This window comes from Erythranthe guttata, chromosome 2, assembly GCF_056151865.1.
Source record: "Erythranthe guttata isolate IM_541 chromosome 2, IM_541, whole genome shotgun sequence".
NCBI classification, from domain to species: domain Eukaryota; kingdom Viridiplantae; phylum Streptophyta; class Magnoliopsida; order Lamiales; family Phrymaceae; genus Erythranthe; species Erythranthe guttata.
Genome location: NC_142534.1, coordinates 10082549 through 10107310, shown reverse-complemented (window position 1 = coordinate 10107310; position 24762 = coordinate 10082549). Strand labels below are relative to the sequence as shown.

General features: G+C 34.5%; 1 protein-coding gene and 1 pseudogene across 2 annotated transcripts; both read right to left on the bottom strand.

Moving 5' to 3' along the window:
- Positions 1-1430: 1430 nt before the first annotated feature.
- On the bottom strand, positions 1431-3591 carry LOC105974523 (uncharacterized; annotated as a pseudogene). Its single transcript, XR_016030099.1, has 6 exons — positions 3536-3591; positions 3209-3338; positions 2966-3120; positions 2752-2875; positions 1773-2610; positions 1431-1639 (listed from the first exon to the last, which is right to left on the bottom strand). The product of XR_016030099.1 is annotated as an uncharacterized LOC105974523 (transcript).
- A 2774-nt stretch (positions 3592-6365) lies between these two features.
- Positions 6366-9274, bottom strand: LOC105974521 (uncharacterized). The gene is made up of 2 exons (XM_012999637.2): positions 8989-9274; positions 6366-8890 (listed from the first exon to the last, which is right to left on the bottom strand). Exon 2 carries the CDS (start codon positions 8887-8889, stop codon positions 6475-6477), a length of 2415 nt encoding a protein of 804 aa, XP_012855091.2. The 5' UTR covers position 8890; positions 8989-9274; the 3' UTR covers positions 6366-6474.
- Between the last annotated feature and the right edge of the window lie 15488 nt (positions 9275-24762).

Below are 24762 nucleotides of genomic sequence, written 5' to 3'. Positions count from 1 at the left end.
TGTAGTAATTCTAGACACATGAGGAGGACATGTTTTAATCTTGTGATTCCACCTGTAGTAACTACAGACAAAATTTGCACTTGATTTTCTTTCGATTGTCACCAACCATATCGGCGAAATCCCAACCAATATCAGGTTTGGACCCATTCTACATGATTGCGGAAAAATGAGTGCCATAAGAGCCAAACACTAATTAATTATTAGTAATATTTAAAATTATTCTTTCTTCATACTATCTATATTAAATTATAAATTACAAAAACTACATTACTATAGCTAATAAATTATACACTACAATCTTTTAGCAACCTATATAATTATAAACTAAAAAATTATAAACATATCAAATTATAACTTTTACGAATAGATGATCTGATGATTGAACACTTAATGTTTCTTTTTAATGACTTTGTTTATATTTTTCTCCTTTGCTCTCTGCTCTCTAGTGCCTTTCCACTGCCTCTTTATATATTATGTATTGTAGATAAAAGTTGAAGTCAGTGCATGATATATATTTAGATGTGATAGCCGATAGGAGTGCATCTGTGCATGGCTATGCTAATATTGAGTGTGAAGACAAATAATTGTTTATTCAAAAAATAAAAGAAAAGGAGAAAAAGAAGAGTGGTGGAATTGTGTAAGCTATAATTGAAGAAGAGTGAGGCCAAACACTCGTGACTAGTGATTCAAGGGAATCTCCATTCTCCAACGTGGCCATCACCATCTTATTATTTCCTTTTTTTCTTTTATGTTGTTTTTCCTTATTTTTCTAGTCAAATTAGCAAACTGGTATTTTTTTTTTTTCAAATTCTTTTCTCCTATTTCGGCACCGTTCCGACTGCGTAGCTGCTGTTTCGTGGCTCCATCTTGCCCATCCCATCATTTTCTCGGCGTTCCAATGAGTCGCTGTAAAAAAACCATTCTGGTTACGAATTCTGGAACGGAGGGCAACATTCCCATTCCCATTCCGTTCCGGCGAACCATGGTTCCATGACAAGATTCTCATTTGGAATGGGGTTGGAGCAATACTCCGTTTAGAGTGTTGAGCATCAGATTTACACCTCCGTTTTTAGGATGTCAATGGGTTCAAAACTTGGTGAGGGACATTTGGTTGATTGATGGCTATCGGTGTTAGGCGGTATTGGTAGTCCTACTTCTATGAGGATTTGTTGATTGTGAGGATCATAAAGTATAAAAGCCATGGATGTACAGAGAATTCAGAGGAAGAAGATGAAGTAGACGATTCTCATTAAAACTAATCTGATTAGTTACAACGGAAGTTTTCTTAACTATATATACAATTTTTATTTGGGGTTTTTGTGCATAAGTCAACAATCAAGCATCTTTATTATTTTAGGTTTAGGGTTTATATTTCTTTCACCAATAAGTCCATCCATTTAATATTTATTATAAACTAGTAACTTGACCCGTGCGATGCACGGGATTGAACAAACAAACATAACAATCATTAAAACAAACAGAAATAAAAATGTATTGACTATTTAACTGAAAAATCTAATAAAAACTATATATTGAATATTTTACTGGAAAATCTAATAAAAGTATAAAACTCTATCCACCAAAGAATTAATCCGGCCACCAACAGAGTAGTTGTTTTCAACTCTTGAGCATATGTCACCTGCAGCGTAGGACAAAATGAAAGAAAAAATTACTTTTTTATAAATTGAAAATAAATGTTACAAAGCTCATTTATAAAACTTTGAAGACAAATAATCCATATATAAATTTAACCAAATATATAAATAACTTACTTAGTTCAGATTTTGGAAAACTTCTTTATAAACGACGTTTGTAGTAGTATTTGAGGTGTTCCCGTCGTTGTTACAAATAAGTATCTTCAAGCCTCTTCGACTCGTAACTCTTGAGATAGCAAACATATAATTGTCCATGTGAAAACACTGGTTTCTGAAGATATATACCCACGTGTTGAAGAGATTGGCCTTGACTTTTATTTACCGTCATTGCAAACGAAAGAATGATAGGAAATTGTCGACGCTGGAATTTAAAAGGAATCCTGTTATCGGATGGCGTTAGAGTCAATCGTGGAATAAACACCTTATGACCAATGTTGGTTCCTGATATAATTTTCGCTTCCAAGACTCGATTTCCTAATCTTGTGATTGACAGTCGGGTGCCATTGCACAAACCTGAAGATTGGTCTATATTTCTCAACAACATGACCGGAACACCTTCTTTTAGTTTTAATTCGTGATTTGGAAGACCAGAAGAATTAACGGTATTCAAAAACTCGGGCGTATGAATATCATCAGGTCTGTCAATGCTTCCGTTTGCTGAACATGTACTATAAAAACTGAGATATGTCTTCATTTCCTTAGGAACCAACGATAGCATGTAGTCGTTTACCACGTCAACAATCTCATTTGTCGGAGCCAGTATGGCCCTGTGTTGCAAATAACTGATATCATCCATATTCTCTAAAAATGATGGGTATGTCTCATTTACAATTGAAGCAAGTGGATCAGGTGACTCTTTTATGAGTAAGTCATCAGGGATTTCAATGCTGACCACCCCGTCATTGGGATCACCTATGGTGCCATCCCCAATACTTAATATTTCGGGAACTAATTTCTATTTGGAATAGAATTTCCTTATCAATCAAAGCATTAATCTCTGTAGGACATCCGTAATTATGGTTTCCCTACAAAAAAATAAAATGGTTATTAGCCAAATGTGGATTTAAATGTACATAACTTATTACATCAATAATACCTTGTTTGATGCACCACCTAGGTGTTCTGAAGCACTTTTTCCAATTAATTGCATGACAATACGATCAAACATTACGAATGAAGTCGATCCAGTACTATCAATGGCACTCACTTGAACTCTGAACCTGTACAAAAATATATATTTTACATACAAATTTCGAATACCAAGAGGAATGAAGGTTTCGTAAAATATTACCAAATCAAAGTATAATTACCTTGGTACAACAGGAACAAACCCGTCACACTCTTCGCACCAATATTTCTTTGAGACAGGTTCGACCTTCCTCACACATTTTTTACATGAAGCATACCACCAATTAGCTGCCGACTCGATTTCCAGAATTTTCGCCAGTACGGATCCAACACATACCTACAATATATATACAACAATCGATTCTTAAGCATTATATTTGTTTAATTAAGAATATATCAGATATATGTTCGACGAATCAACGTACCTTTGTACTCTCAACGCACTCATCAATGGTCATTCTATCTGCCTGAAGTGGATCGTACGATCGAGGCAAAGAAAGTTGGGACGATAATTGACTAACTGATGGGACATAGACTTCTTCGCTCAATGCAAGCCTGTAAAATTTACAGGTATTAAAATATATAACGATTGATTATACTCAAGGTTATATATATATATATATATATATATATATATATATATATATATATATATATATATATATATATATATATATATATATATATTCTCGCACATTTTCAACATCTCTTATGAGAACTCAATCTGTAGAAAACTTGAGCCAATTAATTACTGGCAACCATGGCGACCCCTGAAAATTTGCAGATGGAGCAAGATCTTCGTACACATCCCTCTTCGACAATCCAGAGATGCAAATGTGAAATCTCGAGGAATTGAAATTGAGAAGAAAATTGAATTTCTCGAGTGCTTGGTTGGAACAATATATATATACAGACTAGGAGTGTAGTCACATTGGAGTCACATTGGACTCATTGTTATTGAATAAATACATACTTAATATGACTACAGTCATGGTTAATTGATATTTTTTTTTCTCGAATTAATTGTCGAACAACAGACTAATTGGAGAGAATGAACTATGTAGTCATATATAGTCATATGTAGCCGTACATAGTCATATATAAGATCTGTAGGTTTTTATTCTAATTTACAATGATGTTGTTGGTTGTTTTTAGTAGAAAAATTGATACATGTGATTTTTTCGATATATTTGTGTGGCTACAAGTTGACTTGTAATAACAAACTTCAAAATTATGATTTTTTTGTGTGGATATTGATTCAATTTTTTTCGTAAATAATAGGCGATCTTCGTTTTTTTAATGTAATTTGGTAAATATGACTGTACTACACTATATAATCAGGTATTCAAAGTTCAAAATCCAAAAACCGGCAAAATAAAGAAAGAATATGACTACAGTTGATATAGTCACATACAGTCATATTAGGCAATAGTCATATTCAACTATAGTCATATTCAGCTTAGTAAACTTGTCGGGGGAAATTTCAATTTTTCGTTTAAAAAGAATTTAAGAAAATATTAAAAAAAATATTAAAACAAATAAATAATAAAAAAATAAAAGAAATAAAATAAAAATATAAAAACTTAGGTCTGAAAAGCTTTGATTAGTGGTTTTTGATTTTGTATGTGATGAAGCATATTTTTTTTGGATTTGTTGGCTAATTTTATGGAGCGCTGATTTTATGGAGCTCGAATATTGAGCTAATTTTTTTATTTTTTTTTTCTTTAATTAATTGGCTGATTTTAAGGAACTCGGATATTGAGTTGGAAAAAAATCACTATTATTTTGGCATTATTTAAGGAATGCGAGATACGTGGAATTATTAATTATTGGATAGGAGATTTTATAATTTCAGAAGGGTAATATTGGAATTAAAATTTTTAGGGGTTTATCACAAAGAAAGATTTGAGAGTTGGATGTATCACCATTTATTATTCATCCAATGGGTTTATCGCTAAAGGCCCCTTCATAGAATAACATGCATAAATACACATAATGATGTAATAACTAGATTTGGAAAACAAGTCATGCAACATTGACGGATTATAGTGGTATAATATTAAAATTGCGTCATCAAGTACTCATTTAATATTTTAAGACTGGCGAAATCAGAATTATATCACTGTGGAGCCGAATATATATTAAAATATAAAATTAAAAATAGTGTCAATGTTGCATGACTCAATTTTAATATTAAACGTGGTATTAATATTGCTTGTAATTTAATAATGTTCTTCCAAGATTGTTATAATATCTATTTTTGAAATTATAATAATATTGTATTGTAATGTTGTTATTAAAAACTGTTCATCTATGATTCAACTTCTGAAATATATGATCAAGAGAAGAAGAAGATCCAACGAAGAAGATTGCACGTTGAGAAGGAAGTTAGGAGTTACTCAAAAACCCCCATGTATATTCTATTTATATTTTTAGCCTATTCAATTATATCCTATTTATATATATATATATATATATATATATATATATATATATATATATATATATATCCTATTTATTTTTTTAGTTTATTCAATTATATTATTTAGGGTAAATTACAAACACCCCCTTGAGGTATGGTCAAATTACAAAAAAAACCCTCTTGTTTGGATAATTACATCTAACCCCCTCAACTATGATTTTTTCTTACACCTCCACCCTTATGGTGCCAAATTGAACATAATCATCTAGATTTTGTGAAATGTGCTCTAGTTTGTACTCGTTTTGTGTAAAAATACAGTTTCCGATGCACCACAAACTAATATATACAAGCTAAAAATCACATATTATGATCATCTTGCTTCATAATGTAGAGTTTGAATGGGATAAAACGGCTACAAAAGTGATAATATTCCATATAATCTCGAAGATTCCACTAAATTTGAGGAGTTGAGGGGGTGGTTGTAATTATCCAAACAAGAGGGGTGTTTTTGTAATTTGACCATACCTCAGGGGGGTGTTTGTAATTTACCCTATTATTTAAGCCCACTTAGTTTTAGTCCACTTACTCAAAGCCCCCGATGTTTGACTTGCTCTCATCTTCTATTTCAACTTCGTTACGTTTCTTGAAAAAGAAAACTTTGTTCTCTCCCACAGTCACACTAATAGCGGTTAAATTGCCACCCACCGACAATCGTTTAGCATTTTACAACTTCTCTCTCATCTTAATTTTCAGATTGGATATCAATTAGAAGTCGATTGTGTCAATTTGATAATCGACTTGATATTCATGTTTCTTAAATTTTCATAGCAATTTAGCTTTTGCAATTCGTTTTGGATTATCTTCTGAAAGTGAAGGAAAAAAAATTCGTATCAAATTTTTATCTCAAATTTCTTTGGCAGCAAATTTTTTTTCGGGGGCGCTACCCCCGAACCCCCGTGTGTTTAAGTCCCCCTCACCAAACTTTCTGGCCTCGCCACTGCTTGTGAGGCAAACTTCCCATGCAAGTTTCGTTGTTGTAGTGGGAATCTTTCCTTGTCATCCAATGAGCTACAAGGATGTTTTCAGATGTTATATAAACCTTGAGGGATCGGATGCGTAAAGAACCAACTCTCATTAGGAGAGTTGGTACTTAGTCTTTACCAGTGGCGGATCCAGCATAAAAACTCAGGGTATGCCGCATAGAAAAAAAATTTAAAGAATAACAATGTTTCAATTACAACTCAGATTAAAAATTTATTTCTAGTTCAACTATAAATGCATTCTCCTCTTACTCATGGCTTGAAAGCGCTTGATAATATCTAGATCATCGACTGTAATAAACACTTCTTTTTCCACAAATGCCACCAAGCAATCATTAAGCCATGAATTTGCCATTCGATTTCTCAACTCATTCTTCACATATTTCATGCCAGAAAATACTCGCTCAACACTTGCCGTGGCCACCGGTAATGACAAAGCTAGCTTCAAAAGTGTGTACACAAATCCAAATGTCTTGTGTTTTTTTGTACGAACAAGAGTCCTACATAAATCCGAAATACCCTTCAACTTGGAAAAATTATCGTCCATCTTGACACACTCAATATAAGTCTCAAGTTGGCTAGACAACTCCTTATCACTAACATTCTCAAAGTCATTTGGGTAGAATCTTGCCAACCTCACAAGTGATTTAATGTCAAAATCTTGAAAAGAAGAATAAGGATTCAAGCATGCTACACAATTCAACAACTCAACATTTTCCGGTGTAAATCGATCACCCAACTCTTTCATTATAAAATCTATGACATGTAAAAAGCAATCATTCTTGAAATAATTGAGATTTGTCAATAACGGAGCTAGTCTTTTGGATTTATAACCTTTCACATACCTTGACTCCATGTTGGACACATCAATTTCAAGATTACCACAAGAATCCACCACTTTTTCATAAAATGCATCCCACCCATTATCTCTCATTTGTTGAAGCCTTTTCTTACTTACTTGGACAAGTTGCATGGCGGTAACAATATCTTGATCTCCCTTTTGTAATGCTTGAGACAAATCATTTGTCAACGACAAAACCTCAACCATTAAGTGCAACATAAAAACAAAACCAAAAGTTTGCATGACAAATAATAAACTTTTTGGTTCACCCTTTGAATATCTATCACTTTTCAAATCTTCAAGCACTTCAATAATAGGAGTAAACAAATCAATCAACCTACTAAGAGTCCGAAAGTGAGATCCCCACCGTGTATCACCCGCTCTTGCAATAGACAACTCTTGGTTCAAACCGGTACCCGTTTCCACCAACTCATCCTCAATTAGATTTGCAAAATGAGCAACTTGTTTTTTTCGAAGTAAAGATTGTCGTTTGTTAGAAGACCGTAGAAAGTTTACAATACGAGACACTTCAAGGAAAAACCAATCAACATTTTCATGCTTCCGAGCCATTGAAACAAGAGCCAATTGAAGTTGGTGAGCAAAACAATGCACATAATAGGCTTGTGGATTCTCTTTTTGAATCAAGGTTTTCAATCCACCAAATTGACCTTTCATGTTACTTGCTCCATCATATCCTTGTCCTCGAATTTTAGATATACACAATCCAAATCCCGACAACAAAGTTTCAAGAGCATCTTTAAGCGCTTTCGCACTTGTATCCTCAACATGAACAATGCCAATAAATCGTTCGACAATAAATCCCCTATCATCAATAAAACGCACAACTACTGCCATTTGTTCTTTACCAGAGCAATCACCGGACTCATCAACAAGAACACTAAAGAAACCATCTCCAATTTCTTCAACTATTTTTTTAACAGTTTCAACGGCACATGCATTTGCAAGTTCTTTTTGAATAATAGGAGAAGTCATCTTACAATTTCCTCCACCACTTTTAAATGCATCTGCTATTTTCTCATTGTTTCTCCCCAATGCTTCGATAAATTCTAGAAAATGGCCCTTATAAATAGAATTTTCCCCCTCATTATGTGCCCTAAACGCAATTCCACCTCTGACAAGAAACTTGACTGCTTCAAGTGATGCTTTTACACGAACAAGATAATCCGCTTCTGCTTTTGTACTATGCTTTACAAACGAAGACTCAATACTTTGATTTTTCTTCATAAGATTCGCACATGCTTTGACACAATTTCTATGATGACTATTGAGTTCACCAACATGTGTATTCAACTTGTTTTTTAGATTCCAACACCTTAAACCTTCAATCACAAATGCAGAATTACTTGTACCATTGTAGTACAAATAACATGGCAAACAAAACACAGCTTCTTTTTCTATACTATATTCCAACCAGTCATTGTCTTTATACCAACTATTATTAAAAGAACGATTCCTTTTCCCAATTTTTCTAGGAGGATAATCTGTCATATCGGGTCTTGTAGGTCCATTTACAAGATAAGCTCTTCTCACCTCATCTTGATCATTTGGATGATAATCAAGAATTGGAGTTCTTTTGCCAGGATCCAACTCCAAATATTCCCCCTTTTTGAATACCTTAAATGAAGATGGTGGATCACTTGATGAAGGAGTAGAAGAAGGTTCTCCGGATGGTCCCTCAGTTGTAGAAAGAATTGGAGAGGCTTCAATTGTTGATTCATTTCCGATAGTAGAATTATTAGACTCCGAAAATCGAGGGATAGGCGTAAAGAACTTGAACAACATACTGTAAAATAAATGAAATAAAATCAATTAAACAATTTGATTGATGGTGCACAAATTATCTGAAAAAATCATAAAAATTGAAACTCAAAGTCTAATTACCTCTAATCGACTTCTAAAGTTTCAACAACAGACTTGACTTATCGCTGAAATTCGGTGACCACCACCTGAGACAATAGCCGTAAACCACCGAATCGGCTGTCAATTAACAATTTTACCTCTTTATCAATTGAAACCCTAGCTCCCTTTTCCTTTGATTTGCTTTTAATTTCTCGGGATTCCCTTAATTGAATTCGAAAATCCACTGAATTATATGTTGTCTTCCACAAATTCCAGAAGATAGGAATAATTTTGGGAAAATAAAAGAGAGGGTTTTGGAGAAAAAAAAGTTTTGGAGGAAAAAAAAAGTGTTAGGGGAAGGTGCTGACTGCTGATTGGGGTAAGAAGAACTTTTGAGGAAAAATAAAATAAAAAAATTGATTTGGGATTGGGAGGGCACGAAAATTGAGGAAAAAAAATCACAAAAAATTAAAAAGTCAGCAAAAAATAGCTTTCTTTTCCTGGGGGTCGAACCCTTGACCTTAGGGTAAAAGTTGGACTACTTTACCACTGAGGTATCCAATATTATATGTATATAAATAATTATTTGTTTATATTTAGGGTGGTCCATGGCATACATGGCCACCCCCTAGATCCGCCCCTGGTCTTTACCAATAGGGTAAAGGTCTAGGGTTCGAGCCCCCCCTCCCCTAATTCCCCTTGTAATGGACTTGAATTTACTCAAAAGAAAAAAGGGATGCGTAAAGAAAGAGAGATTGAGACAGAATAGAATCACGAAGAGAGATACATACTTGAAGAGAGAAAAACAGTTTAGGGTTTATTTCTTTAGTGTATGTTCTTGGTGTACTCGTGAATTAATCTTAGATTACTGTGGATTGATTGTAATTTGTAACTTTCTTGATCAATATATAGTTCTTGGATCGTTTGATGGATGTAGGCTTTTATTGAGTCAAACCACGGTAAATTTTGATGTTCATTGTTTGATTAAGTTTCTGGTTTCTGGTTTCTGTTACACACAAACACATTTTTTCACACACTGTTCTTGAAAGCCAAATATTACTCAACAAAAACATATTTGAAATATATTGTACGTTTTAACAAAGTTTTAGCCCCAGATTTACCCCATTAGGCCACCGTAGCCGCAGCCAAATCCAATTGTGCCTTACTTAACCGCCACCATCCCCGCCGCAAAACCCACCGGCCTCGTCAAAGTTATATGGTGATGGAAATTGGTGACTAATTTCATGTCCGCGTCAAAACCCACATGACACCATCTCCTCTGCAAAACCCACAGGTTTAGTGAATTATTTCATGTCAAGAAATTGGTTGATTGTTGATTGTAAAATTGAAAGAGTGAATATTGGTGGTGACGGCCGACGGGAAGAAGATGAAGCTTTCTTTTTCTTTTATTTTATTTCTATTTCGATATAGGTGCAACAAATAATAAAGTTCATGTATGATCGTGTAGGTTTTTTTGTTTAGGGGGCAAAGTGCAAAAATGACCTAAGTACAAGGGGCAAAGTGCACTTAACCCTATATTATATTATACATATAGGTCCCGTTTGGTTGGCGAGATTAGCCATGATTAACTAAATAGTAATGTTTAATTTGATGTTTGGTTATCCCTATTATTTTTCGGACCAAAATAATTTTGTCATTGAAAGAATTTATGGTCCCGAATTCGTTTAATACAGAGGTGTTGTTGAAGGTGTTATGACACTTGAACAAACATGCAGCGGAAATATAAAGACAAAAGAACAATACTCAGAATTAAAAATGTTCACAAGTAAAGACTTGTGAACTTGCCCTTTACAGGACGGAAAATATATTAAAATCAGTATTCCAAGAATACAAACAGAAGAGTGCGAAAACTTCTTCCTTATGAGTGAATCTTTTTCAAGATCACTCTTACAACCAAATCTAGATACTAAAAGAAAGATATCAAAAATTCTAGATTTCAAAGAATGTACTTATAAATAGTACGTACAACAGATCCTAGAAAACACACTAAAATTCTCGAGATTAAAACTTCAGCTCTCTATTTTGTTTTCTCGAAATCTGCGCTAATCTTGAGTCTTGAGTTTGGTATTTATAGACTTGCCAAGCTTCCACTCTTCAGCCCATGATCTGCAAGAAAACCAACCACAAGAGCACTCAAGATAATGGGTTAGTGGGTTAGTTAGGAAGTTAAGATAAATCCCATAATTAAATCCACTAAGCACTACTTAACCCTACTAAGCCCACTAACTAAGATTTAGTTTAGAAGTTAAGAAAAGTTAAAAACACATTGTGAAATTAATTCACGTGTTTCAAACTCCCCCTTTTTAACTTTCTGATCAAAACTAAATCTTAGTCAAAGACTCCCCCTGAGATATTGCTTGAACTCCCCCTGAATTTGATACCATTTGAAAAACATAGAAACAATAAATTAAAATCAAATTCAGCAAGATAGTTCAACAAAAGAAATAATCAAAGTGCAGTCCTAAACAAAAGTTCAGAGGGAAAATAAACAAAACAAGCAAAAATATTGTTCATGAAAACAATCTAAAGTAAAATATCCAAAGTCTCCAAGGTCTCCTCAATTTCAGCTGCTGCTCCTCCTCCATCACTAGATCCACTGCTTTCTTCTTGAGCTTCCCCCTCTTTCTTTGCTTCCTCTTCATTGACTCCTTGCTCTCTGCCTCTAACATCCAAAGGATGAGATGTTCCTGCTTCAGTTTCATGATCTTTTTCTCCCCCTTTTTGATCAGAAAGAGCCTTCTGAATCAGCTCCACCATGGACTGATGATAGGTAATCTGAGCTAGAGAATGAGTAAGTTGCTGCAATAGGAGATCTCTAGGAACAGACACAAGAAGGTTAGAAGTGTTGTCAACATGAGGTGCAACACCCTCAGTACCAATGTTATTTTGACCTGATTCAGTTGAGAGAAAATCATCTCCATTCCAGGGAAGATCTTGAACATGAGGAGCCCTCAGAAAATTTTGAGACACAGTGATCATGCCTTGTGGGGTGTGAAGATATTCTGAGTCATCTTGGCCCAAGTTTTGAGAGAGTAAGATGGAATAGATGAGAGAAGGATAGGGGAGGTGAGTGGAGGGTGAAATTTTCTGGGCAAGATGACCAATAGTATCAAAGAACAGTTTGCCAAAATCCACTGGTAAACCCATCCCCAATTTGTACATAAGTACAGCATGAGGCTTAGTTACCACAGAGACATTTTTGGATGGAATCCAATTAGCCACTGTGAGTCTAAACAGGACAGAGTAGAAAGCAGTGAGTTGAGAGACTTGAAATTTTCTTGGGTGTGCAGGCCAATTTCTTAAACGGTTTCCAGAAATAACTTTGCAAATCTCAGTAAAATCACCATAATTATCCTCATCAATCACAGTAGGAGTTTGTAAATGAGAGTTGATAACTTTGGGAGAAAAAGAATAAATGGCATTGCGCACAAAAACTTTGCCAAAGTTTGGAGAGTTTTTCTTTAAAAAGGAGGTTTGCAAATTGGCATAAAACTCTTTCACAACCAAGGGATCATAAGAGCAGGCAATCTCAACTAGGTTAAGGATTTTTCTTTGGTGAAGAAAAGCTGTTATCCTATGCCTATCAAATTCTTCTTTAGAAATTTTCTTTTCCTCAATGAAATGACAATTCATGACTTGAGGACTCAACAATGAATCAGACTCAAAATAGAAATTAGGACTGAAGGCATTTGTTACCTCAAAAGGGATTGACAAGTTCTTCCCATCCAGGTCTGGTTCTTCTTCTTCTGAGGAATCATCATCTTCTGAATCTTCAAGCTCATCAGGTACATATGCTGGTTCAGGTGATGCAGCACGCGGGGCAACACCTTCTTCCTGCTGAGAAGAGTCTTCAGAGGATTCACTGTCGGAATCAGAAGAGGACAAGTTTTTGCGAAAAGTAGCTAGTGGAACCTCCCAACTGTCTTCACTTTTCTCTGATTCTTCAGCCTGAGGAGGAATTGAATCTGCTTGAGCTGCTGCTTCTGCCAGGGTTTCCAGAGGATCTCCCTGAGGTGCTGATGGAGTTTTTTCTGTAGTGGTGAACTCCTGAGCATCGACAAATGGAATGTCTACATGCTCTGCTGATGACATTCCAGAGAAATCAGGCATTTCTTCATCCTGATAAGGGGCAGCATCCTCAGCAGCATTCTGAGGAACATTTGCTGAAACAGTATGTGCAGCAGCATCTTCTGGAGCATGTGCAGCAACACCTTCAGAGACAGGTGCAGCAACACCTTCTGAACCAGGTGCAGCAACACCTTCTGAAACAGGTGCAGCAACACCTTCTGAAACAGGTGCAGCAACACCTTCAGGAACAGAGTGTTGAGAGGCTGCTGTTGCCATGCTGGGCTGCGACGTCTCCCCCTGAGTTGATGCTGGGGAAGGTGAGTTGTTGGATGAAGACTCAGAGGAGCTGGAGGACAAGGCTTGAGCCTGTGGTGCAGCAAAGGTAGGATCCCCTGCTTCGTCATCAGTTTCTTCATCTACCAGATGAAGACCTCTTCGTGGGTTTGACTGGACTGGAGTGCGGCCACCTCTGCTTCCTCTTCTTCCACCTCTGCTTCCTCTCCGGGGAGAGTTTTCTCCTCTTCGGCGTTGAGGCACCGCAGTGTTCAGATCTGGAAAAGGGTTCGTGCGCTTTGACCGGCGCGTTGGAAATCTTCCGGCGGTGGAAGAGGGACCCACAAAATCGAAGTTGTCTGGGTCAATCGGGTTCAGCTCGTCGCCGGGCTCAATGTAGCTGATAGGAATAGCTTCAAAGTTGATTGGATGAACGATGATGGCCAGATGTGGGTCTGCTGGTACAGGTGCTGCAGCATCGTTGTGGACATCACCATCGACGGCTGGAGGAGGATTTCTAGGTGGGGATGCCATGATACAGTAGATAAAGTAAAATTGCTTCTTTGTGCTTTTGATTTTTGAGTGTGAATTTTGTGAGAAGAAGCACGAAATTTATAAGCCCTAATTTTTGCTGAAGAAAAAATTGAAGTGGAGAAGGTGAAGAAGTGGTGTCCGTTTTTCTTGGGGAGAGTGTGATTAAGGAGAATAAAATTTCCTTGGCAGTTTAAAATAAAAACGTGACACATGGCACAATAAGGAGTGGACTTAGTGGAAAATAAGGAATTAACCCATGTACCCATGACCCATATAAATAGGGATAATTAAAATGAAAAGAGAAAAATCAATAAAACCGTAGCACTCAAGAAATATTCACAAATAATAGAAAAATACATTTATTGATGATTAATAGTGAGAAAAATTTGCTGACAGGCATAGATACTATTATATCTGTATATTTATATATTTATTATTATATAAATATGTATATATATATATATATATATATATATATATATATATATATATATATATATATATATATATATATATATATATATATATATATATATATATATATATATATATATATATATATATATATATATATATATATATATTTTTTTTTTTTTTTTTTTTTTTTTTTTTATAATAATATATATATATATATAAACTCTTATTTTCAAGTCAAACAATTCACATGGAACATGATCAAGTGTTCAGTTTGAAGGTTCCTCAGTTACTAAGATATGACTATCAAAATAGAGGAGTTTGACTTATGTGAGTGTAATTATTTGTCTAAATGTTTACATGAAGCATGATCACGTTTCAAGGTGAAAGACTTCCAGTTACTGATTTAGAAAATAATACATCACAGTGAAGTCATTATTTAATGAAGCTAATGCTTTAGTAAATTGTGTTGCAGCTTAAGATATTTGATGAGGTGCTGCAACACGTTTCAGGACATGTTTATTGAGTACACATCCCGAGAGATTTTCTGAGTTTTGAAAACCTCTCATAATCTAATGCCTTTGTAAAGATGTCAGCCAGCTGATCTTCTGTAGGAATGTACTTTAAGCACACTATATTTTTCTCAACTATATCACGAATAAAATGATGTTTAATATCTATGTGTTTAGTTCGTGAGTGTTGAACGGGATTTTTTGAAATGTCAATAGCACTTGAATTATCACAATATATGGTCAGGGTATCACTGGTTAACCCATAATCTCCCAACATTTGTTTCATCCAAATTAGTTGACCACAACACCCTCCAGCAGCTACATATTCTGATTCAGCTGTTGAAAGAGATACACAGTTTTGCTTTCTACTAAACCAAGAAACTAGATTATTCCCCAAAAAGAAACATGCACCTGATGTGCTTTTTCTGTCACTAATATCCCCAGCCCAATCAGAATCACTAAAGCCTATCAAGTTTGTATTTGTGTCTTTGAAAAACTGAATCCCTAAGTCTACTGTACCTGCAACATACCTAATAATCCTCTTCACAGCTTTATGATGGGTGACCTTGGGATTTGCTTGATATCTGGCACACACACAAACACTAAACATAATGTCAGGCCTGCTTGCTGTTAGATACAGAAGGCTTCCAATCATGCTTCTGTAGAGAGTGCTGTCGACATCTTCTGCAACATCATCCTTAGACAGTTTTTGGCAGGAACCCATTGGAGTTTTCATGTGCTTGGCTGATTCCAACTCAAACCTTTTGACCAGGTTGAGAGCATACTTCTTCTGATTCACAAACATTCCTTCACCTGTCTGTTTGATTTGGAGTCCTAAGAAGTAATTCAACTCCCCTACCATACTCATTTCAAAAGTGTGAGACATTGAATCTACAAAAGACTGTAAAAGGTTAGCACAAGTAGAGCCAAAAACAATGTCATCAACATATATCTGAACAATAATGATATGATTATTAGTTCTCCTAACAAATAGGGTTCTGTCTGCCTCCCCTCTATTGAACTGTATTTCAAGTAAGAAGTCAGTGAGTCTTTGATACCATGCTCTAGGAGCTTGTTTAAGACCATACAGTGCCTTCTTAAGCTTGAAAACATGATTAGGTTTGGCAGAATCTTCAAAACCCTTTGGCTGTTCAACATATGCTTCCTCATTTAAAACCCCATTCAGAAATGCACTTTTGATATCCATCTGATACAGTTTGATTTTAAGAAAGCAGGCTATAGCAAGAAGTAATCTAATAGATTCAATTCTAGCTACTGGAGCAAAAGTCTCATCAAAGTCTATACCCTCAATTTGAGTGTATCCTTGTGCTACTAACCTAGCCTTGTTTCTAACAACTGTACCTTTTTCATCAGTTTTGTTTTTGAAGATCCACTTAGTCCCTATCACATTTACATGGCTTGGTCTGGGAACTAAGTACCACACATCATTTCTGATGAATTGATTCAATTCTTCATGCATTGCATTTACCCAGAATTCATCCTTCAGAGCTTCTGCAATATTCCTAGGTTCCACTGAAGACACAAAACAAGTGGTTCCAGTTAGTGCACATTCAGAAGATAAATTAGCAAATCTTACCATATCTCTGTAGTTCACTCTCTCTTTTCTTCTGGTTCTTATTCCACCAAAGATATCACCCACTACTTGAGTTGATGGGTGATTTTTCTGGATTCTGCTTGATGGTTCCTTTCTGCAGACATCTAGGGTTGGCTGCAACTCAGTCTCTGTAGGATGTGTTGAGTCAGATGTGGTGACACTTGGCTCAGCACCTTCTTCTCTTAAGACTGGACTGTTTGTGTCTGGGCTTTCTGTGGCAGAAGTGTCTTCTTCTGTTGTTTCCCTTTCAGCAATCAAGTCATCAACTTCATCTTCAGCTGTTTTACTGCGGAGATCAGCAAAGTCATCAAATACCACATTTACAGATTCAATAATGGTTCGAGTTCTTAGATTGTATACTCTATAAGCATGACTGTTATTAGAGTATCCCATAAACAAGCTCAAATCACTTTTTGAATCAAATTTAGCTAGATGATCTCTATCATTTAGAACATAGCAGACACACCCAAACACATGCATGTATTCTAGATTAGGTTTCTTACCATAAAGAATTTCATATGAAGTCATCATAGATCCTAATCTTAGATACACACGGTTTGAGATGTGACAGGCTGTGTTGACAGCCTCAGCCCAAAACCTTTTAGACAAATTTTTTGCACTCATCATCACCCTAGCCATTTCCTGAATAGTTCTGTTTTTCCTTTCAGCAATGCCATTTTGCTGAGGAGTTTTTGGAGCAGAAAATTCATGCTTTATTCCCTTTTTATTACAAAAAGCAAAAAATAAAGCATTCTCAAATTCTTTTCCATGATCAGATCTTATTCTACGAACAGAAACTTGAAATTGAGTTCTAACAAACCTGTACAAATTTTTGAATACTTCAAAGGTGTCTGATTTTTCTCTCAAAAAATACACCCAAGTATATCTTGAAAAATCATCAACACATACAAAGACATATTTTTTACCACCTAGACTTTCTACCTCTATAGGACCCATAAGATCCATATGTACAAGTTCAAAACAAATAGTGGTACCAACGTGTTGCAACACTTTGTGTGGTACTCTGGTTTGCTTTCCCTTCTGGCACATTCCACATATAGGAATATCCTTGATCTTGAGATCTGGTACTCCTCTTATGGCATTGTACTTGTTGAGAAGCTTCAGATTCTTGAAGTTTGTATGTCCTAGTTTCTGGTGCCACAGCTCTACTTCACTTACTCTTGAACTCTTGCATGAGATGGTGTCACCTGTTTGATAGCAATTATCCATTGATCTGGAACCTGTAAGTACACAATGATTTTGATTATCAAACACAGAACAACAGTATTTATCAAATTCTACACGTAGATCATCATCACACAATTGACTGATACTAATGAGATTTGACCCCAATCCTTCAACATGTAAAACATTTGAGAGTTTTGGAAGCCCCTCAATACTGAGTGTTCCACGTCCAACCACTTTGCCTTTAGCTCCTCCTCCATAGGTTACACGTCCTCCATTAAGTGTGTGGTAGTTTGATAGAAATTCCTTTGTTCCAGTCATGTGCCTGGAGCATCCACTATCAAAGTACCATGAACCTGATATGTTAGCATTTAAAGAGGTGTATACTGCTTTGCACAAAAATTTACCTTTGGGAGTCCATATTTTACACTCCTTTTTGGTAGATTCTACCTTTTTCTTTGAAGTGTTCCTTGAAGTGTTGTGGCTTATTTTATACAACATTTTGTCACTGCTGAGTTTTTCACAAAATGGACGAATGTGTCCTGGTGAGAAACAGTAATGACAAACATAACCTCTTATTCTGGAATCTGGAGTGGTGACTGTGGACTTCCTGCAATCCTTTCTGTTTGCACCCTTCTCTTTTACAAAGACAACTTCTTTCTTCTTAGCTGGCTTCATTTGTTTTTTGAACCCTAGCCCTTCATGTTTGTAGTGCTTTTCCATTGACACAATCTCTTCGAGCTTAGTTGTGCCAGTGTTCATCCTCTTGATTGCTAGAGTTGCCTTTTTGAGTTCTTCTTTCACTTTTGCCAGTTCAAGATCCTTCTTGGTGATTCCAACCTCCAAATGTGTGATTGTTTCTTTGAGGGAGGAATTTTCTTTGTTGGCTGCATCTAGAGCTTGAGTCTTATTCTCCAAGTTTCTGATCAGCTTTTTACACATTTCTTCATCATCACTGACTGCTTCATTACTGGATTCTGCTGCATTCACAGAAATAGAGTTTAAACATGTATATTGATCAGTATTTAACTCACAAATTGAAAGTGTTTCAGAAAGTGTTGCAGCATCCAGGGAGACTCCTTGGGATTCTGTTTCAGTGGAACTTCCAGTAAGATATCTGACAGAAAGAGCTTGTTTAGAGGATTGCTGTTCCTCTGTCTGTTCAGGTTGTTCTTCCTCCTCATCACTGACAGCACAAATCAAACTCATTCCTCTCCTTCTCAAGGTATTTGCACATTCATTAGCATAATGTCCAAATCCTGAACAGGCCCTGCATTTAATATGATCCAAGTTAGGTGGTTCAGAATTTGAACGAATAAAAGAAGAATTTTTTAAATTGTTTTGAGAAGGTGTTTGAGGAAATGTTCTCTGTGGAATAGATCTGTTCCGGGGCTGAGTTTGTCGATTTTGTGGAGACCCTTCTGAGAATAACTGCCTGGGCTTGATTCCACTTCGCCTGAACGCCCTGTTGAATTTCTGAATCTGAAATGCCACATTATTGAGGCATTCTTCTGCATCATCATCATATTCCGGAGCAACATCTTCCTTCTCTAATTCTGCCTGGAGTGCATTTGAGATAGCCTTTCCTTTCTCCTTTCTTTGATCTTCGAAGTTCATCTCTCTGGACTTGAGACTTCCTATTAATTCGTCCAGCCGTAGAGATGATGTATCTTTAGCCTCCTCAATAGCAGTAACCGTCATGCTGAACCTTTCTGGAAGAGTTCTCAATACCTTATTCACTAGTGTCTCGTTGCTCAAAGGACCACCTAAGGATTGAAATTCATTAGCCAAGTCAATCAGCTTCTCATTGTACTGAGAAATTGTTTCAGTTTCCTCCATTCTCAGTCTCTCAAATTTGGAAGAGAGTAATCTGAGCTTGGTTCTTTTGACACTATCTGATCCCTCGCAATGTAGCTGAAGAATTTCCCAAGCATCCTTTGCAGAAGTGCATACAGAGATTAATTTAAACATTGTTAAATCTACTGAATTGAAAATTGCATTTAACGCCTTTGAGTTTTGATTAGCATTTGATAGATCGTCTGGTGTCCACCGTAATTCTGGAGTTGGAAAAACATCTCCGTCCACATCTGTGATAGTTGGTGGCTTCCATCCAGTGAGAATAGATCTCCATGCTCTCTCATCAATGGCTTTGATGTACGCCCTCATCTTGACTTTCCAATAGGTGTAGTTCGTGCCATCAAGTACAGGAGGTCGCATAGAAGCAGTCATCTGAGTATCCATCACGAATTCGTTTCTGTAAAAAAAAATAGGAACAAACACTTAGTATACGTCAAGTGTTGGCTCTTGATGCCAATTGAAAGAATTTATGGTCCCGAATTCGTTTAATACAGAGGTGTTGTTGAAGGTGTTATGACACTTGAACAAACATGCAGCGGAAATATAAAGACAAAAGAACAATACTCAGAATTAAAAATGTTCACAAGTAAAGACTTGTGAACTTGCCCTTTACAGGACGGAAAATATATTAAAATCAGTATTCCAAGAATACAAACAGAAGAGTGCGATAACTTCTTCCTTATGAGTGAATCTTTTTCAAGATCACTCTTACAACCAAATCTAGATACTAAAAGAAAGATATCAAAAATTCTAGATTTCAAAGAATGTACTTATAAATAGTACGTACAACAGATCCTAGAAAACACACTAAAATTCTCGAGATTAAAACTTCAGCTCTCTATTTTGTTTTCTCGAAATCTGCGCTAATCTTGAGTCTTGAGTTTGGTATTTATAGACTTGCCAAGCTTCCACTCTTCAGCCCATGATCTGCAAGAAAACCAACCACAAGAGCACTCAAGATAATGGGTTAGTGGGTTAGTTAGGAAGTTAAGATAAATCCCATAATTAAATCCACTAAGCACTACTTAACCCTACTAAGCCCACTAACTAAGATTTAGTTTAGAAGTTAAGAAAAGTTAAAAACACATTGTGAAATTAATTCACGTGTTTCAGTCATGGCTTATCATAGCTAATTGAGAGATAATTAATTGGACTTCGAGAGGTCAATAAAATTATTGTGCTATGATTAGATACGTTAATGACAAAATTGTCCTAGTTTTCATCTATTTGTCACAATGACATATTCATTTTTTTTAAATAATAGTATACTATAAAAATAAATAAAATTTGATTTTTTTTTTTTTTCGAAAAACAAAATCGGTACAAAAAATTCTAGAAAAATAAAAATTTAATTTTCTGAAAAAAATAATTGAAACTTTTTTGAAAATAAAATAATAAAAAATAATTTTTTTTGAAAAAAATAATTGAAAGAAATCGAAAAATAATTTTCAATTTTCGAAAAGAATAAAAAAAATTCGAAAAAAATAAAATCGAAAAACAGAAGAAAAATAAAATCAAAAAATATTTTTCTTTTCTCGAAAAAAAATATTTTTTTATGGAAAATATCAAAAAAATGAAGAAATAAATTCAAAAATTAAAATAATATCATTTTAAAAAAAATAAGAAATAAAAAAATATAATTATTAAAAAAAGAAGAAAAAAACTATGCAAAAAGGATAATTCGATCATTTTAAAGTAATTGGGTTGATGATAAGGAAACAAAATATCAAACATTACCAAATGAGGGCATATAGTAGTAAAATAATTTAATATTTGATGGAATCCCATGGCACTCGCCCGACCCTACACTGGTTTCCTCATTGTATTTGAGGTAATATGTCGATGCATACTTAAAACTTAAAATTCATATTTTGATATCTCACTTTCCAAGATGTATTTTACTATTTTTGCATCAAACTTTTATACCTCTATTGGAGGAACTTTGAGTTTTGAAATATAACAAACAAAAAAATGTAGTTACTTGCTACTCATATCGCATAGATTGCAACTATATATAAAAATAAAAGAAATTGGAAAAAAAAAAAAAAAAAAAAAAAAAAAAAAGAAAACCTGAACATAATATGTTTGCACAAATTGGCCCATATATTAAATTTCAATCAAGATATAAAATATCAAACAAGAAGTCTGAAATCAATACTATATGCAAATGAACATGATTCTCAATTTGATTTTCAATACATACGCAAAAAAATATTCAAAGAGAAGTTAAGAAACTGATGCAAAAAGAAATCAAATCCTATTGAAGTAGATGATTGCATTCAACATTAATACTACCAAACTAAATGTAAACATAGAAAGAGTTCTTAGATTACTCACCCAAATTGACCTATTTACCGATCCATACAAACAAAAGGCCAAAGTTGAGTAAAAGATCTTAAGACAAGACGGAAAGGAAAATAAGAAGAGAGATCATACCATTTCCAATCGTGGAGTATTGAGCATCGAGTATTCAACATTTGTCCTGTAACATACAAAAAGATGAATAAATGATTGAACCAACCGAAGCGCATTAAAATCACAGTTGTTTTGTTATACAAATAAGAATTAACAAAATTAAATTACGGTTAATCTCAAAAAGGCTCATAACAAGAAAACTTAATTAATTAAAAAAAGTATATCCAATTTTTTTGTCTTTCAAATATTTCCAGTTCATTCAAAATTATTTGCAAATAAGAAAAACCCTTTTATAGATACCAAAATTACCCTCAATTCCTTTAAACCCAATTCAAATGAAATTTAATGATTTACACCCCAATTTAGCCCAATTTCACAAAATAACCAATTTTGACCTGCCACCGCCAGAGACCGCCGGTCAGCCGTTGTTGACCGCCGGTCTCCGGCGGTGACTTTTTTTTTTTTTTTTTGACAAATTTTTTTTTTGAAATTTTTTTCCGGCCGGTCAACCAACTATGAATGTCTGGTCTCCGGCGGTTGACCTTTTTATTTTATTTTATTTTATTATAATTTTGTGTTTCCTTACAAAAAATATTTTAATTAATATTACTGTCTTGGCTGATAAATTACTGTCTCCAACAGTTATTTAACTATCGGAGACAGTAATTTAACTGTTAATTAACCTTTTTTTTTTCTTAAAAAAAATATTTTAATTAATATTACTGTCTTGGCTGCTAAATTACTGTCTCCAACAGTTATTTAACTATCAGAGACAGTAATTTAACTGTTAATTGACTTTTTTTTTCTTAAAAAGAACATTTTAATTAATATTACTGTCTTAGCTACTAAATTTCTGTCTCCAACAGTTATTTAACTTTCGGAGACAGTGATTTAACTGTTAATTGACTTTTTTTTTTTCTTAGAAAAAAATATTTTAATTAATATTACTGTATTGGCTGCTAAATTACTGTCTCAGACAGTAATTTAACTGTCTGAGACAGTAATATTACTATATTAATTAATTTTATTGTCTTGGCCTACATTTTTGTTGTCTTCGTCTGTAATATTACTTTCTCCGACCGTAATATTACTATCTCATGCAATAATATTACTGTTTGGGACAGTAATATGAGTAATATTATTGTTCGGGAAAATAATATTCATAATATTACTGTCCTAAACAGTAATATTACTGTCTGAGACAGTAATTTAACAGCCAAGACAGTAATATTAATTAAAACATTCTTTTTTCTAAGAAAAAAAATTCAAAAAAAAAAGTCAACGCCGGAGACTGGCGGTTGACCGCCCAGAAAAAAAAATTCAGAAAAAAAAAATTGAGAAAAAAATAATTTTCTGAAAAAAAAATATTTTTTCAAAAATTATTAAAATGGGGGTTAATGTGATATATTTGTATAAATCCGGGGTCAATGTGTAATATTAAGGAAGTTAGAGTATAATGGATGAAATTGATAAAAAATATATTATGGGGGGTATTTTATACTAAGGTCAAAAGAATGAGTTTATTTGAAAGACTGTTTTTTTTTTTTTTTTGGGACCAATGTGCATTTAAGTCCCTTGTCATGTTTCATTTTATCATTTGCCCATTAAATTAAGGCTATGCTAAACAGTGGGCTTAAGATAAAATGGAGGCATGATTGTTGAGCGATTTTGCAACTGATAAACAAAGTTGAGCCCTCCATAAAAGATAGTTATCATTGGGTACACCCAAATTTTTTAGGAGTCTTAGGATATAGGTCTCTAGTGACAAAACTTATTAAAACTAAATGACAAGCTCAACTAAACATTTACTTCACATCCTTTATAAAATTCATTCCAAAAATACCCCTTCACTCACAAACTATGGATTTAATATTTTATATCTTTATTTAACAACTTTTTTTAATTATTTTTACAGAATATCTATTTATCTTCCTTTCTTATTTTACATAATATTGAAAATTAAAAAAAACTGTTATTTTATTTTTATTTTTTTCAGTTTATATATTTTCGATTTGTAGTAGACTATGGTGTACTATAGCATACTGCAGTGTACTTATACTACGGTGTAATATAGTATACTACGATGTACTATGTTTTACTACTAAACCCTAACCGCCAACAACTCCCGGTCGTCGTCAACCCTAGCAGCCAACGCTCACAACCGCAGCCAACGTTGTCACCTAGCAACATTTGAAAAAACTTAGATCTGCCATTTGAACCCAAACTAAGCAAAATCTCTTAAAAGATAAGAACATCAGATGCAATTAATTATTTAAAAATATGCTTTCAATAACATCACAACTATAACCACAACCCCGCCGCACAGTCCCATGTCGTCGCCATCTACCAGGCCATAACCACCACTACCATAGCCGTCGACAACTACCATAACCACCGTCATAGCCTTCATAACTATTCCACTATAATTGAATTTAATCTTTTATTCAATACAAATATGTTAAAAGAGAGAAAAAAGGAAATAAAAATCAAAAAAGAAAACAAAAAAGGATCTGTTAAAAGCGAAAAAAAAAAAAAAAAAAAAAAAACAAAAAAGGAGGAGGGGGGATTGAGGACGACATCATATGAGAGAGAGAGAGAGAAGAGAGAGGGAGAGGGAGGGGGTGGGGGAGAAACGAGAAAGTTAGAAGAGGTGGGGGGTTGTTGAGCGGCGTGAGAGAGGGAAGGGGAAGAGAGAGAAATAGTGATTTTTATTAGGTATACTAAGGATATTTTGGCGTTAAATAAAAAACAAAGGATGTGCATCAATTTTTATTTTGAAATAGGGGTGTAGTTAAAATATTTTATTTGAGATTGTCACTCATATATACGTATGTTTGGTTTGAGGGGTGTGAGGCATATTACCCCTTATTTTTATTCTAAAAACAAATGAAAAATATATTTGAGAGTGTACTGTACTAACTT

Bases quoted from the DNA above. Each gene is read 5' to 3' on its own strand.
- LOC105974521 (XM_012999637.2), bottom strand. From the start codon at position 8,889: ATGTTGTTCAAGTTCTTTACGCCTATCCCTCGATTTTCGGAGTCTAAT.